Source organism: Lingula anatina, chromosome 1 (genome assembly GCF_051362555.1).
Source record: "Lingula anatina isolate TDL-2025a chromosome 1, LinAna3.0, whole genome shotgun sequence".
NCBI classification, from domain to species: domain Eukaryota; kingdom Metazoa; phylum Brachiopoda; class Lingulata; order Lingulida; family Lingulidae; genus Lingula; species Lingula anatina.
This window is the reverse complement of record NC_141767.1, coordinates 43694744-43710856: the sequence shown is the minus strand read 5'-3', so window position 1 is coordinate 43710856 and position 16113 is coordinate 43694744. Positions and strand designations below refer to the sequence as shown.

The 16113-nt window shown below is 37.7% G+C and overlaps 2 protein-coding genes across 2 annotated transcripts; one reads left to right on the top strand and one right to left on the bottom strand.

Moving 5' to 3' along the window:
- The first annotated feature begins 4258 nt into the window (after window positions 1-4258).
- On the top strand, window positions 4259-8626 carry LOC106158055 (heme-binding protein 2-like). The gene is made up of 4 exons (XM_013533897.2): window positions 4259-4548; window positions 7278-7407; window positions 7787-7964; window positions 8213-8626. Exons 1-4 carry the CDS (start codon window positions 4396-4398, stop codon window positions 8391-8393), a joined length of 642 nt encoding a protein of 213 aa, XP_013389351.1. The 5' UTR covers window positions 4259-4395; the 3' UTR covers window positions 8394-8626.
- Window positions 8627-13731: 5105 nt separating this feature from the next.
- On the bottom strand, window positions 13732-15821 carry LOC147764383 (CUB domain-containing protein 2-like). The gene is made up of 4 exons (XM_013533908.2): window positions 15689-15821; window positions 15147-15271; window positions 14780-14898; window positions 13732-14441 (listed from the first exon to the last, which is right to left on the bottom strand). Exons 1-4 carry the CDS (start codon window positions 15693-15695, stop codon window positions 14288-14290), a joined length of 405 nt encoding a protein of 134 aa, XP_013389362.2. The 5' UTR covers window positions 15696-15821; the 3' UTR covers window positions 13732-14287.
- Between the last annotated feature and the right edge of the window lie 292 nt (window positions 15822-16113).

The window sequence follows — 16113 nt, the reverse complement described above, 5'->3', positions numbered from 1 at the left end:
GTTGTTGAGATTTGATACCTCAGGAAAAATTGTGATAGATGTGAACTTTTCCTGACAAAACGCATTTTAGAGTTGTTGCACTATATGATTTAAGGCACGGGGCAGAACTACAGAGGGGTGACGACAGTAATGCACCATCTGTGTGACTACTACGCTATGTGAGATGGGAGTCCGTTCGAAAAAAAGTGATTCGGGGTTTATTGCTCGTCTAACCAGTGACGAATTTTCATCCAAATGAAGGAAGAAAAGAATTTGTTAGTTTGTTTGTTTGTTTGAGGGAGGATGTAAATGTCCCTCAGATGGAAGCCAGTTATGGTGTGTCTGGTCAGCCTGTATATAGGGTTATATAACATCGTGAGTGGACAAGTGAGAGTATGGAGAACGTCATCCACTTTTTATCTGCCAGAAAATAGGCAGTCCACTTCCATAATAGTTTGGGGTGCATTGGTTTCTAAGGCATTGGGGAACTGAGATTGATGCATGGAAAACTGAAACCACGAGCGTTACATTAAAATTTTAAACCAGCAACTTTCACCAGAAGAAGACATCTTTTGGGACAGGGGTCGTCTTTTCATTTTCCATTTCCCTAGATTATAACGCTACACCCCACAGTACCAGGGCTGCACAAGTGTGCCTCTACCAGCATTGCATCAAGGGGATGGACTGACCTGCCCAATCACAAAACGCAAACTTCATTGAAAAATTGTTGAATGAGACTGGATATCAAGTGGCAAAGGATCGCCCCTATGTAAGAAACACTCTAACCTATAGTTTCTTAACAGCCTGAGCCAACATAGCAAAGAAGATTAGTGAACCGATATCAGGCTATGCCCAGAAGGATGGTGGCCATATTGAGATCACGTGGAAATCCCACGCAATATTAATACTGATATAATAACCTGTGTTATGGAAGGGCAAAATCACTGGTTCAAAAACCTTTAGTAAAGATACTAACTTGACATAACCAGTCTTCAATAAAATACTAATTGAAAAACCTTCAAACCCAGGTGTTGTGTACCTTTTGCAAAATGGTGCAATACTTTTGTCTGTAAATGTCACACTGTACAATAACACCCAAAACCAAGCAGTCAACCCAATAAGAAAATATGAAGCTAGAGTAGACGTTAAGTCATGCAGATAAATGCCTGTTGGAGATTCCACTTGACTCGGTCTACAGATATCAGAAGCACAAAGAAGTCGGAGGAACACTAATTTAGGTTGGTGGAAAAGAATATGACTTAATTGACATTATTGATTTCGCTGAAAAGCTGTCGATAACTGCAGTTTTATTAAAAGATTCCAGTAAATCACAAACACTTAGGTTAAGGGTAATTCGAGCTGACTTGGATTTGAAAAGACATCTAATATTAATATCCTATACATATTGTATATGATATCAACATACATGTACTTAATGAATGAGTTGTGATCATTTTCTATGCTTTCATAACGTAGTAACGCGACGATCATCACAAACTTGAGTTGCAAATTCAAGTTTCAAATACACTACTCCAAATAAGTAAATCGTATGAAAAATAACTTTTAAAAAGAATGTTGATTTTTGCGAGTTGCTTATGAATCATTAATACTACATGTGGGCTAAAAATACGCAAATGTCTGAACAAATGAAGAGAAAAAACAGTTTGCAGTGTACTAATGATGAAGGTGAACTTTAGGTAGTATTTGCGTGACAGTAAAATTAGACGTGCTCTCGAAAGAAACATGCAATCAAAATGCATCCGTTAACTATTATAAAACACATCTTCAGCCACGATGAACAAGATGTTGTTCTCTTTCCTCACTTCACATCTCATGCTTCTACTTGCTCTCTCTCTCTCTCTCTCTCTCTCTCTCTCTCTTCAGTTCCCCTCGTTATCACTCTCCTCTTTCATATATATTGATAACCTCTGTAAACTCTCAGTTTCTCACAGTCCTCTTCTGGTTACGTATTTCATTGGGAGCATATATAATCTCTATCCTATGTGCTGACATTTCTTCAGGGGTTTTGTAATTTAGGTCTCCGTGGGCAAGATTGCAGTGGCAGATCTCTTTTTTATTGTGATCAACAAGGTATAGGTACAGGAAGTGAAAGGATAAGGATGAAGAGTAAGGGATTTTGGAGCCTATCCCAGCCCCTCCATAAACATGACGCATGAGATAAATAAATATAAAATGGTTAAGCATATAAAATCAAAGAAAATACTTCTGCCATCTGTCATTCACAAATAAGAATGGTCAAGACATCGTTGTTCCGAAAACTATATTAAAATACGTTAATCAATAAGATTACCACAAAGAAAGATATGGATCAAAACCTAATGATATTGCACCAGAGATAACTTTTAAGATGTTATTTTGAACTATGTGACTATGGGGTGGGATGGACCTGGGGATGGGGAGGATTATTTTGGGGACCCCATACAAACAAACTTTGATCTCGTTGAGACGTTCTCCTTTTTCATGCTATACATTCGAAAACAATATTGCAATCTGCATTACTTACAGAATACATACAAGTAAAATATTAACATAACGTCTCTTTTGTTCTTTGGACTTTAATAGGGATAAGGAGTGTCTGATACAGCCTCAACTGCAACTGAATACACTGCGTGATACGTTTTTAATAATAATAATGGCGAGAACCAGCTTCAGATTTTCTCTCGGAAACAATGATTAAAGAACTTTTTGCACTTTTTGCTCTGTTTCATGGTTAATTGGATTCTGCGGACTTTGGAGTCACTTCCAATCATGGATTAAATCCATTCTATTATTCAACTCAATATTGCACTGCGTAGATGTTTTTCAGGCTGAATTAATGACTCAAGTAGTCGAATTACACGATCACTTCTCAGATTAATGTTTGTCCTCTGTTATGTACATTGTAAATTGTACATTCCAATAATTAACCATAAAAGGTGGAGGGCTCTTGCACCAATGTAAAATTAGTTTACACCCCCAGAGTTTACAGCCCCACCCAAAAATTCCGAGACGTTAACAAGACAAACATCTGCATGTTCTCATAAGTATCTTATACAGGAAAAATTTAACGACAAGGTTGTTTATAGGCCAGGGGTTTCTTCTAAGAGAGGGATACTAAGGCGATACGCAGATATGGTATACTAAGTACTGACAAAACAACAGACATGATGGGTAAAGGGATTTCTTCATAAGTCTGTCAGCTTTCATATGGTGCCGCACTCGCTTAGCCGTGGTGGATTACAATAATTACCAAGCAGGTTGCCGAGCCGCATTTTGCAACGATACGTATTTTGCAATTAGCAAAAATGCTGCTCTACAAGGTCTGCATTCGCAAAAACGTGATATCAGTTCAATTGAGCTAACGCGATCGATGTTCAACACTGTGTTTAACACTAGTGACTACGCAACAAACACTTTCACTATAGTCACATGTCCACCGTATACCCCAACCCCACACATGGACTTACTGTCGAATAAGGGTACTAATCGGTTGACTTATATATCGAAAAGTGTTTTCTGCAACTAGTCCATTGTATTCGACCAACTGATTAGTACACGTGTTCTCACAATCGGGACGAGATACGTTGGCTTAGGCTCCTGTACCAACAACACTATTTGTGTATACTTGGTTACCTGTAGTTGAAGCTTCCAAATGTCGGTTTACTTAAGATGAATTAGCGCTACAAAACTGTTTCAGATGCTTCCCTTTTATAATTATTTTAAAACTATATATTTATCATATTATTTAGTGTGGTTTGGTCTGCCTTATGTTTCATGATGGCACGAACTTTTGCGGAATAAAAATGTCCAGTGAGCAAGTGAAGCGATTAATATGATGCCTGTATATCCAGGATAAAATGATTATTGGAGAGATGAGACTTTAAGTTCACCAAATGACACATTATGGTTTAGGTTATAAAACGAGAGATAAGTGTTACACGAGGTAAAACGTGATGTGTATGGACACGAGTTGATCTAACAAACGTGTTCTTCAACGTGACATGTGTAGTGTCTAATCAGTATGTTTGGTCAGACCCTTATCAACTCTTTTAGAGCTGCAAGAGGTATTAAATACCTGTCTCACACAATATGTGATATTTTTTAAGTCAAGTCTTGAAGTTTTGAATAGAGGAAGTCAATCACTTATAGAACTTGATTTAAATAAATAATGTAAGAGCTTGAAATTACGGCCACCGTTCATTTCGGGTGACCTGGGGAGAGAAGCAAATAAAGGATGGGTCAGTATATAACTAGCCCCTTATCAGTATTACATACCAACTTTACATAAAATTTACGCAAGATTTCGGTAGGTCACGGTCAAACCTGTTGTATATAATGGGGCAGTTTCTTCCCACCAAGTGAGTTAATTTGGAGACGCATAAACGCTCTGTCCGAAAGTTCCGACAACACTCGAAGATGATGAAGCTCGCCTTTACCCTCATGGTGCTGGCTGTGGCCGGTGCCAGTGCTGCGCAACTGAAGGTTCAACAAGGGACCACTGAATCCAAATCCCCAGACTTTTGCAATGGACTTGATTGCCCAACATTCACCGTCCTGAAAACCACAAAGGTAGGCTGGGGTCTAATATGGCCAAACCTTTTTCTTTAATAGCCTGGAATACAGGAGATTTTTTATTTCTTTCTTATTTTCTTCCACATTTCACTGGTGTTTTAGGGTGCATTCCCAGAGATTTAGATCGATCCAGAGATTTAGATTCAGATCGACCTAACTCCCTTCGGAGTTCACGCTAAATTGCAGTCAGCCGAGCGCGCACCATAGTTAATTACCCCCTTACAGCTTTTAGTAGGCGAGACAGACGCTTAAGCCGGCTAAGCTGACAGTAATCTAGTGAGACTCCCCACAGGGATAGATCGATCTAAAATCTATGGGAATGGGGTCTTAGATAATCTATGTAATGTGGAAAAATAAGACCTCTCTACTGAGGGCAGAGAAAATCGTTGCTAAACAAGGTTACTTTTAGTTACTGCGCCTACTAAACTAGGTTTCGACAACGTCATTTGGTGGTTTGGAGGCTGTTAATTTTTGACACAATGTCATGTTGAGGTGTTTAATAAACCCCGATGTTCTTTAATTGTGTGTTTTCATCTTTTTCGTTGTCAATAATCTTTTTCTGAATTTCATGAATGTGATAATTGAAGGCCGATAACTTTGCCCCTTGTAAGTGTCGCGTTTCGTGCACCAATAACACCAATTATGAAAACATATTGCTTTGTTCGCCAGAAATTATACTGGCGGTCAAAACCAGGTAAAAAAATAATAAACTGCACATCCCTGCACTTCCCGATATTGCAAATGGTTTCGATGCCACTTCCTACCATCTCTGTAGAATTCGAAAATATAACCATATACGTATATGTTATTTGTCTCAAATTATGCATAAGTCATTCAGCGAGAGTTCCCACGGAGTTGGATCGATCAACGTAGACCGATAGTTTCAATGGGAACGAGCCTATCAAGGCGCTGAGCACTGCGGCCCATGTGCGGACATTTGACGCTTGTGCAGGTCTAGTGAAATAATCAATAAAACAATGATAAATTACTACTCGAGTATTAAGCCTAAAAATATGAGAAATTCTGTATGCAACATTTTTCTGTTCATAAATGACACGGCTTGACTATATCGAAGTCGAAATTAACCATTCTAGCAATCTGTATTTGAAAGATTTCAATCCACAATCTGCATATGAGAGATTTAAATCCACATAAGCAACACATCTACATTCTAGAATTGTGAGTTACAGATCACTGATTTGTTTATAATGTAAAAGCATAGATACGTACTCCTCTCAGAATGTAGCAAAAAGATATCTGAATAAGCAGACTTTATTTGCCAGTATTTATTTTAATACAGTTGAAATGGAAACTCGATCGGTGACAGCAAAAAAATATTATGTTGATTATTTTGTTTATGACGTTAATCTATCTGTTTGTTTTACATTACAAATTTGTAATGGGTCTCATGTTTGTTTAAAACTACTAGGATGATGATAATTAGATGGTTTGTTATGTTATAGCATTTCTTTTATGTTCAAAAAAAGTCAACTGTCAGTGTTTGTTCTTCACACTTAGACAGTAGGGTTTTTTTTACACTTGGTTATGAATCTCTCAAGCTTAATATTACCTTAATTTAAACTTACTAGTTTAGGAGAAAAATCCGCTTGGCATCTCACCTAAAGAAATTGAAAATCTACCTGGGTTTGAATCTCAAGTTTGGTACCTCTGCCTATCACTCTTTAGCATTCTGAACACCATTAAGACATACGGTTTTCATGTTTTCCCCTCTCAACCTCTGATACCCTGAGGTTTTTGTCGGTAATGAAACCTTTTATTGCTTGGAAAAGACGTGAGATTGCTAATCAGCATCAAACCCTTGAATGTTTCACGATTTAAAAAAATCTCTACTTTCGCCCAAAAATTAATAAAAGTTATTATAAAAATTATTAATAAAAATTATTGAATATTTATGCTAGCATTCTAGCAGGCAAACTGCTTTCCTGAGCTGCCAAGTGTCTGATCATGATAAGCTGGTTATATCATCACATGTTCACATGTTCACATCATTTTCACACCGGTTTCAAGAACATTATACATGTACCACGGCGGATGTCGAGAACAAAAGGTACAGACATGGTGGCTTCTTGCACACCAGACACAAACGCAAATAACAATACGCCTGGATCTTGTGTTCCCGACGTCAGTCTGTAAAATCAGATCGGTAACATTTTTGATTCTTTGTGCAATCATGTCCTCCCCTAGAGAGCCATTGAAAAAAGGTTGGTTTCAGGTTTGGAATTACGCTTTTAAGGAGTAGTTTGTGAGTCATACTTCACCGTGTCACTTGACAGGTGCTCTGAAAATTCGTATAACCCGAAGCCAATCATTTCATGTTTTCGCCCTACCCTAAAGGGCTCTTAGGAAAATTGAAGCTGCAACTTGTTATGTGTGCTCATATTTCATTCATCATTCGTAGTTCTGTGTGCACAAACACAGTTACAAGTATGTATATCGCTAAATTCCTCAGTGCGCCTTCCTCCACTATTCTTTAGCATCATAATATAGATATTCATTTTCTCAGTAGTTGTATAGCCGTTTAGGTAATAAGTTTTTAAATTGCAGGTATAGAGGTGGGTACTCTGAAAGTCGAAGTCTTGTCAACAGGCACCTGCTGTGCATTGAATTGCACCATCCTGCAAAACACAATTCACATAGAACTATTCATTTCAATACGTGACAATGAGATATAAAATTCATCAATTTTCATCTGATTTCTTTCTTAGGAATATAGCATCCGTCAATACGATGTATCGAAATGGGTCGGCACTTCCGAATACTCCATGGACTGGTCTAACTCGACAACAACGATGTTCTGGAGGCTGTTCAGATATATCTCAGGACAAAACCAACCAAGTGCGTGCACTTTTATTTGAACAGCATTCATAATGAGAGAACGAAATACCGCAGATCTGTTTAATTGGTTATAGATAAGATTTCTTTTGAATTAATTTTTTTAACAACAAACCAAACCGCACAACTATGCGTATGACCTTGTCGCAGTAAGTAATTTCTCGAGTCATTACGTTTGTTGCGTTCCGATTTATACAAACGCAAACTTCGCAGAAAAAATGCCAATGATTTCTAAAGCTCTGAAGCTATGGCGTGGGTGAAAGTTTCCGAGATTTGCTTTTCAACTCGCCTTTTACATAATATATTGTCATCGTAATATAAAAATTTCGCTTATTGATTGTACGGAGGTTGATCATCCCCATTGATTTTTTTTTCGTTTTAGAGACCAAAGTAGCCATGACTGCCCCTGTTTTAACTAAGATCGTCCCAGGCCAGGGTCCAGCCTGCGAGAGCAACTTTACCATGCACTTTTTTATCCCTGCTACAGAGACCAACCCTCCTCAACCCACTGATCCCAAAGTGTCTCTCAGCACCTTGAAATCTATGAAAGTATACGTCAGGTAAGGATCTCTATTATTATATTATCGATAATGAATGGTGCCAGGGTAAAATAACCAGTACAGCCGAATGGATTTTGAGTGATGGCAAGGAATGGGGAATTTGCTTTAAGAAATACCACCTAATTCAAATTCAGAGTTTACTTGTGATTTCATCCCTACATGATGAACATGCATCAAAGACGGGTGGTTTCTACATAAACACGCCTTTTATACAAAAAGTTAGAGCTACATTTCCAAATTTATTCCAGAGCTTTTGGTGGATTCCCAAAAGAAGAAATCTGGACGAGTGAAGCACAAAAGTTGGCCCAAGCGATTAATGACAACAGTTTGTTCTACAGCGACTTTTGGTTTACAGCCGGTTATGATGGTCCATCAAAAATTATCAACAGACACAACGAAGTTTGGTTTGTTGCTAAGAATGATTCGTGACATTGAGAAGCTGGGATGGCAATTTTCTTTAGCTCGAGCATATTCTTTTGTCAGTTTTCATTCATTTTTCATTCATTTCTTGGTTCATTGAACATTTAAGGGTCGCATTATCACCAAGAATATGGTGATTATTCTGAAAGTGTTAATGACAGACGCATTACACTTTACAGATTTGTTAACTATGGTGTAATATTTATACATATTTTATACGACAAATAAATTGTATCTACTCACTCACTTTGTGTTAATGCATACATGGGTTGATCATTGTAGATTTTACGGCTTAAATGTTACTTCGATTGACTCCCACAAATTTCCCTAATATGTGATTTAATTAAAATGACTGGTAGACGTCATTACTATATACTTAGCATTTTACGAACGCGACGTTATCTCAGTGCACAGCAACACGTCCAAAAGATATTCATATGCGTGCATGTCACTCAAACTTGTGGCACAGGAATATAACATGCGATTGGATCAAAGAAAAACGGAGAAAAGAATAACTAGTCACACCCTCCTAGTTGACATTAGTTGAAATCTGAAAGCACGAATTAGAAATTTCCAGAATCACCTGCATGGGCCTTCATGATGCTCAAAGCTAACTCCAGCATAGCAACTGTATCAGTCGACTGGCCAAATACGAGTACTGACGTTGGGCAGAATTACACAGAATCCAACATGGTGTTCCCGTCCGATAATGTACTTCGTTTACTGGATTTCGTCACGGTGATGCTATTGATAATCATCATCCTTTCCGCTGGGGGACACATTGTTGTCATCATCTGCATCTACAAAGACAAAACACTGAGAACTATATTCAACTGTTACGTGGTGGCCTTGTCGCTGGCAGACTGTCTCATCTCGCTTATTGCGGCTCCTATCCACCTTGGCCAAATGATGGCTAAGGGTCCGACGCACGAGGCATGGTGCAAGATAAAAACCACAGCGGCAACTTTCTCCATTATGTATTCGCTGTCCTCGATGGCTGTAATAGCTGCAATTAGGCTCCACAGCGTCGTCAGGCCTTTCAAGCGCTATAAAAGGTGGGTTGTTCATCTGGCCATCTTTATTCAAACTATCCTGAGTTCCATTGCAAACGGCCTTACCTTTGGTACCCCTTCCCTGATGTTCCCGTGTCAAATGACATACCTTGCAAAAAGTAAAGAAACTGTTCAGATGTTTTATCACTTATTCGGGCTAGAGTTTAGGAAAATATCAGTGCGGAATACTTGGCTTTTGGTCCCGATCGCAGCTGTCGTCAGTTTTGTGGTCAGCATTGCATTCTACACAGTGATATTTTGCTCTCTGCGCTCCCGTAGATCTATAGGAACAGCGCCAACTGACACGAACAACAGTGAGACAAACCAAGGCGTTGCTGAGGCGGTCCCAACCACGACAACTGGCGTAACGGCATCTGTCACATTACAAAAAGCAGACATTTTGACTTTAAAAACAGCACTGATTTTGACAATGATGTTCTTTGTAAGTTACATTCCATCGTTCGTTGTCGGTTTTATATTTCTTGGCTCTAGTTTTGGAGCAGGGTATCTTTATCCGCTTGTAACATCGCTGATGTATTTACATTGCATACTGAATCCAATAATCTATATGTGGACTTCTAGTAAGTTTAAAGCCTCCTTCAGAAAACTGATGTCTAGAAATGGAAACCCGCCTGTTGAAGCCGTGTCGTAATTCGTTTCGGTGTGCCATATATGCCAAGCGATAACGTAACATACACACATTCCGTAAGACACACAGCAATATATACAATTACTACGACTTCAAGTAAGGGAGACCGGGGCTAGTTGGACCCCGGCGTAAGTTGACCCCCATCAAGTGTCTTTAATAAAGTTACTTTAAGATGCTAAATCATTTAATTTGGACTCACTGCCGACGCTTTCTTAGCACTATTGGATACTGTCACTTTAAAAAAGATGTGATCAGTTCTTTTACCCCATAGTTACTTTGTCATAAATTGATGGGGGGCTAACTTACCCCGGGGTCCAACTAGCCCCGGTCTCCCCTAATAATTAACATTTACGAACGAATGATTATAATGTAGCAATATACTTGTTGTTGTTGTTTTATTTGTTTTAATATTTGCTCTTGTCGTATTACAAAGTGCATTGATAGTTTAGGTAATTGTACAAAACATGTAAATGAATACCTTGCTCTCAAATAATGAAAAAAATGATATCGTGTTTTGACATCGTGAGAAAATACTCGTAAGTACTAATAAGGATAGTACTCACATCAACTGAAAGTGTATAACATGTATCCGAATGAATGGAATAGAAATGAAGTAAAATTCATTTATTCTTGGAAAGAGACCTTGCTGACCCCAAGCGCATTTCTATTTTATCCTAAAATATCAAGCGTTAATTTTCCAGGGTACTTAATTAATTTCTCTTTTTATGTTTTATCAGTGGCTGGCCGGTTTTCTTGTGCGAAGAGAGAAACTCGTGGCGTCATTATTGGCTAAACTAGTAAATAGGAAAATTAAAAAAAAACAAAAAAACATGCTCCTTAACCTGAACCTTTATGCATATATTGAAACGGACATGCATCAGAACTGAGCGGTAATCAAAGAGTTTACTGGGCTTAAAACTGCTTATATCCACAATCAATCGTTTAATAAAGTAGCAGCTGATTGTCTCTATGTTCAGTTGTCATATCACTTTTTTTCTTACATCAATGTTTATACTGTCTATATCACTACTTCAAATGATGTTGTCACAAAAATGTGTTGATGGGTATGTTTCGCCAGCACAAAAGGTTTCATTTTTAAATACGGACGAAGTATATCGATTACGGTTTAGCGATCAGAGCTCAATTAATATTGAATTAATTTCGGCTCACGCGCCCAGTTAATAAGTGACACTCCTGTCAACTTAGTCTCCACAAGGGCCAGTAAGAATCCTTAAAGTCGATACTGCCACACCAGACAGATGAGCCACGGCGTTAACAGTGCCCTCAAGCACCACCTTAAATTAAAAAATAAAAACACACACACACACAAATAACAATGTATATATCAATTTTAACATACTGCAAAGAAACCGCGTTTTACCATTTTATCTATTTCTTTACCTACTATTTAAAGTCCTCTTTATTATCGAATTGTATATTTGCATATTAATACAGTTTGAAATATCTGGTAAATATGAATGTACCCAATATAAAGTCTCATCGCCGACAGTTGCATTAACTTGGTGCCATCGGTTAACCTCAGTATCATTCCCGACGGACCACAGAGAAGTGGCCAGTGCTTGACCAACAGGTTTAATTGTCAGATTTAGTGTACTCATAACAGACCCAAATATGTGATACAGAAATGATACGCAGCGTGTACCTGAAAAAAAAACCTTTACAGTATTTTACAGACAAGGAAGAAAATCAAAATCTAAAATAGAGAGAGAGAAAGTCTATGTTTTCGAGGTAACATCACCTAAACCAACCTGGAGGCCAGATACTCTGCAGTGTAGCAAAAGCCTTCTTTTAAACCCCCAGAATAAAATTCACTGAATTCTCCACTACTTTCTTTATAAGTTGCAAGGTGATATTCAATCTGTCAGATGTATCGACTTCCATTAAACAATGTGCTTTTTGTTTTGCAAGAATAACTTATTTAACATAAAAAGTTTGCCTTCAAAAGACACCTGCCAGCAGGAAGTGAGAAACGGAACACACCCTGGATTGGTCATTCTCGCACCGTCCAAAATAGACGAGGTTTGCAGGTGTATTTTATTGAAATAAATGTATTTGGATGTAGTATTCTAACATTCATGTCTGTGAAGAAACAGCAATGGCAAAATATAGGTTATTTATCTTTATTCACGTGTTTATTTTTTACCTACCCAGTCTTCCTATCTTTCTTTTTTCATAACTTCATAACTAACTAATATCCAGTATATCTGTGCACTTTCTGTCTTATACGGGGACAATTTGACTGTAGACAGGCCGTGCTGAAAATATTCAATCAAAAAACTGTAATCAATAAATGTTATATAGAAAGGAGAGAAAAGAACATATGTATAGGCATAATCTTTCACAGAGACACCTCGATCCAACTCAACACACAGTAGGATTAACACCTCTCCAGCTCTGTATAAAGTAACTTGACTGTTTGATTAAGAACTACAAGTATACAATGGACACTATGTTGCAAAATATACAGATATTCCTAGACTCATGCCTAGATTAAAAAATACCCCTTTAAAGAATTGGGGTGAGGAGGGGGGGATAATATGTCCTTCTCAACAATAGAACATTAAAGCGACTGGTAATATGTGGCATGCGCACTATAAAATGCAAAATGATACGGGTGTTGCATGAAAATCTGACTCCCGGAGTCAATATTTCATAATGAAATTGACTTCTAACACTAACCCTAACCCTAAAACCTAAACCCAAACCCAAATACTAACCTTAGCCCTAACCTTAAGCCCTAAACCCTAACCCTAAACCTAACCCAAATATCATTTTTAATTTTATTATTTTATTATAAAAAATTCACTGTGTAAATATTTCAACCTGCCAGCAATTAGGAATCTAGACCATTTACTATGTACAATATATCATTACTATTCTAAATATTTCTATGCCGAATGAAACTAAATTTTTAGCGAAATGCCTAATTTTGAAACCCAAGACATGGTTAATTCGTGTTGTTGTTGTGCAGTAAACTGTAATTAGACAAAACTTAAGAGAAAACAACCAGAAAAATATTCGTGCATAGATGCTGTTTACTTTAATTCGTTACCGCAAGCTCACGCTAGACTGCCAGTATTTCCGCTCGATTGCACGCTTAGACAGGAGACTCGGATGACTTCCATTTAACTCCAAACTGTTGGGCTTCCGAGTAATTGTGACATCACAGATACTTTTTAAAGCCTGCTTTCATCTTCAGTAAGTAGTATCAACTCGCTCTTCAAAATGTCACATTCAGGACCAAAGAAGTTCATTTGTCAGCACACACACACCGAAATGAAGGTCGGTTGTTGTCCATGCAGGTGCCATGGTTCAAACAAAGGGCAAACTAGATTGAATTTTAAAAGATATGAGAGAGAGAGAGAGAGAGAGTTGTCTGTTATACTATTATATAAGACAGACGTGATCTTCATATTACACAAACTGAGAGATAAACCAAATGAGAAATAAAGACCACTACCGGCACCGATATTTATAACCCCTTTCAAGAAACAATGCTGTACACAAGTAATAACATAACGCAAGATCAACATCATATTTGGTTGGACCACGTGGCTCTTTTTAAGTTTAAAAGATACCTCGTCTTCCTCTATAGAATAACCCCTGTGAACTACATATAAGGGTAAAAAAACAAATGTTTTATATTTGCTGTGCCTTATTCAGTGTTCAGTTATTCTTAAATTCCCCCCTAACCATAATCCCGTCAGTTGCTAAATAGGCCTTATTTTAAATAATTATACTACGGTAAACGAATTTTTGTGGTTTTCATACTAATCAAAACTACCTCACGCGGCACCATTCTGCTGACATTTAGATGGCTCCCTTTCGTAACATTATCCCAATTATTGAACAAAGCAAAAGTGTATCGTTTAAGTTTCTCTTTGGATTAAAAATCAAGGTATCCTTTTCAGTTTGCACATTCCACGAAGCGTAATAAAAGATTTAATACATCGTGCACATCTGACAGTATCCGGGCTAGTTCACCGACGAAAATAAAACATCTTGTTTAAAAATCGACATTTCTGTTTGGCAAAACCATACACTCAAACGAAGTCACGACAAAGGGTTCGTAAAGGATTTTCCTTGGACAAGCATAAAGAAAACAACCCATGTGGTGTGTAATGACAGCCTTTAATGTATATAATAACAGGTATTTTGATGAAGTGATCGAGTGGCTGCAGCTAAAACGTGTCTGGTGTTACGATCGCCGATGCAATGGCAGCAAATCCCGTAGTGGCATAACCAACATGTTCAGTGCTATCGAACTTCACCACCATCATGTTGTTGTGTTGATCTTTGGACACTATAATTCCGCCATTCCATCTACCGCAGTACCTATTACAGCAAAGAACACATTAGAATTCTGTTGGATCCAATTACCCAACAAGAACGAGTTTGACTGCATACAACCCCTATTATATGGCATTTATTCTACTAGAATAATGCAAAATTTTTTCCGTTCGTGGAAAAAATCATTTCTGACAAAATGTATTCTTCAAATGTCCTAATATGGCATTTCCTATGGTGAAAATACAAGTGGGGTTTAAAGACCTTCTTCACAGAAATGCAAACAAACTCGAAAAATCTTTAAATATATTTTTGAAGTGAGTTTGCTGCAGAAAATGTTTGGAATGTCCGTTCGACTAGCTTCATGCATTCCAGACACTGCTTACCTGGGGCCAGGCTGACCAACCAGATTGGATCTCACTTCCAGCCAATGGATACACTTGTTAGAATCAGCTTTTATGTCAAAATATATGAAGCTGAGTTTTATCACCGAGCCTGTTGGACCCTGCAATAAAACATCACGAAAAGATGAAAACTCTTGCAGATGTACGCACTCATTATATTATTATCGCCTTGACACATTGCATTGTAAGTCTTCTCTGTATATCAAACAAATGCAACTTTGTAGACAACAATGTCTGTACATTTAACTCATAAAAATGTTGTCCTTTGTTGACTAAAACCACTGGCCATAACACAGATTTCTGGCTTGCTCAAATCTTTAGCTTTGATGCGTTCTAATAATACATGTACCTTCAAGAGCCACAAACATTTCTGTCTGCGTGGGTAATTGAAGGGAAATCTTGGCGAGTGGATGAATGCCCTGTCAAACCAAGACAGACTTAGGGAGATTACTCCTCCACAGAAGCCGTGGGGTCCTTATAAATAAAATTTGGAAAATATTCAACAACGGACACGCCAGATAACAGGTAATTTTAAAATTAAAAACTTTGATTGAGTAGTCATTTTTGTTATGTTTTAATATTTTAATACGTCGTGTTTTAGTGCATAATTAGCAACAGTGGCATTTATTTTCATTATAACGTTATCCTCATAGGACATTTTGCTTCTGCTTTTGACTTCTCATGCAGATTGACATATATTCCCCACCTGCTGTTGCCAGAGGCCCTTCCAGCTCTTAAAATTGGCCGTCCTTCAACAAATTTTGTAACAGCTAGAAGGGGCCTTTGATAGTGAGTATTCTCAACCCATTTCAAATATACTACAGAAATTTTATTCCATTGGCTTTATATTGCCCTTTATGAAAGTTTAACAAAAGACACGACAGATATTACCAGACATGGCCCTTGGATCAATGCGGTTGCACGTGTTTCCGGCCAAACCGTCTGGGCATTTACAGAAGCAATCAGTGTTGCCTTTCAGAGAATGCAGGAAACCGCCATTTTCACACGATAAACGATATGGGCACTGAACTGAGACAGAGAAAAGAAGGAAGCAAAACTAGCGTGTAAATAACCGTTAAAGGGATAATAACTCTTCATATGAGATCTATATTTCACAATAAAAACATTGTGAATAACTCATAGAAATATAATATATTCTGTTTAACCACAAAAACGGCAGTTATAGCTATTATTCTGATATCTGAGCTTGTCTTTAGACCACGTGACCTCCATTGATGGCTATACTCTGTTAAAATCTCTTAAGAGATTTTAACAAAAAACCAAACTTTTTAGAAAAATCCAGGGACTAACTTTGA

What these genes read in the sequence shown, in the direction of transcription:
- LOC106158055 (XM_013533897.2), top strand. Translation starts at nt 4,396, where the DNA reads ATGATGAAGCTCGCCTTTACCCTCATGGTGCTGGCTGTGGCCGGTGCC. An exon ending in CCGTCCTGAAAACCACAAAG is followed by an intron (nt 4,549 to 7,277) that starts GTAGGCTGGGGT and finishes TTTCTTTCTTAG; the next exon opens with GAATATAGCATCCGTCAATA. An exon ending in CTCAGGACAAAACCAACCAA is followed by an intron (nt 7,408 to 7,786) that starts GTGCGTGCACTT and finishes TTTTCGTTTTAG; the next exon opens with AGACCAAAGTAGCCATGACT.
- LOC147764383 (XM_013533908.2), bottom strand. An exon ending in AATGTTTGTGGCTCTTGAAG is followed by an intron (nt 14,899 to 15,146) that starts GTACATGTATTA and finishes GTTTTATTGCAG; the next exon opens with GGTCCAACAGGCTCGGTGAT. An exon ending in GTTGGTCAGCCTGGCCCCAG is followed by an intron (nt 14,442 to 14,779) that starts GTAAGCAGTGTC and finishes TTGCTGTAATAG; the next exon opens with GTACTGCGGTAGATGGAATG.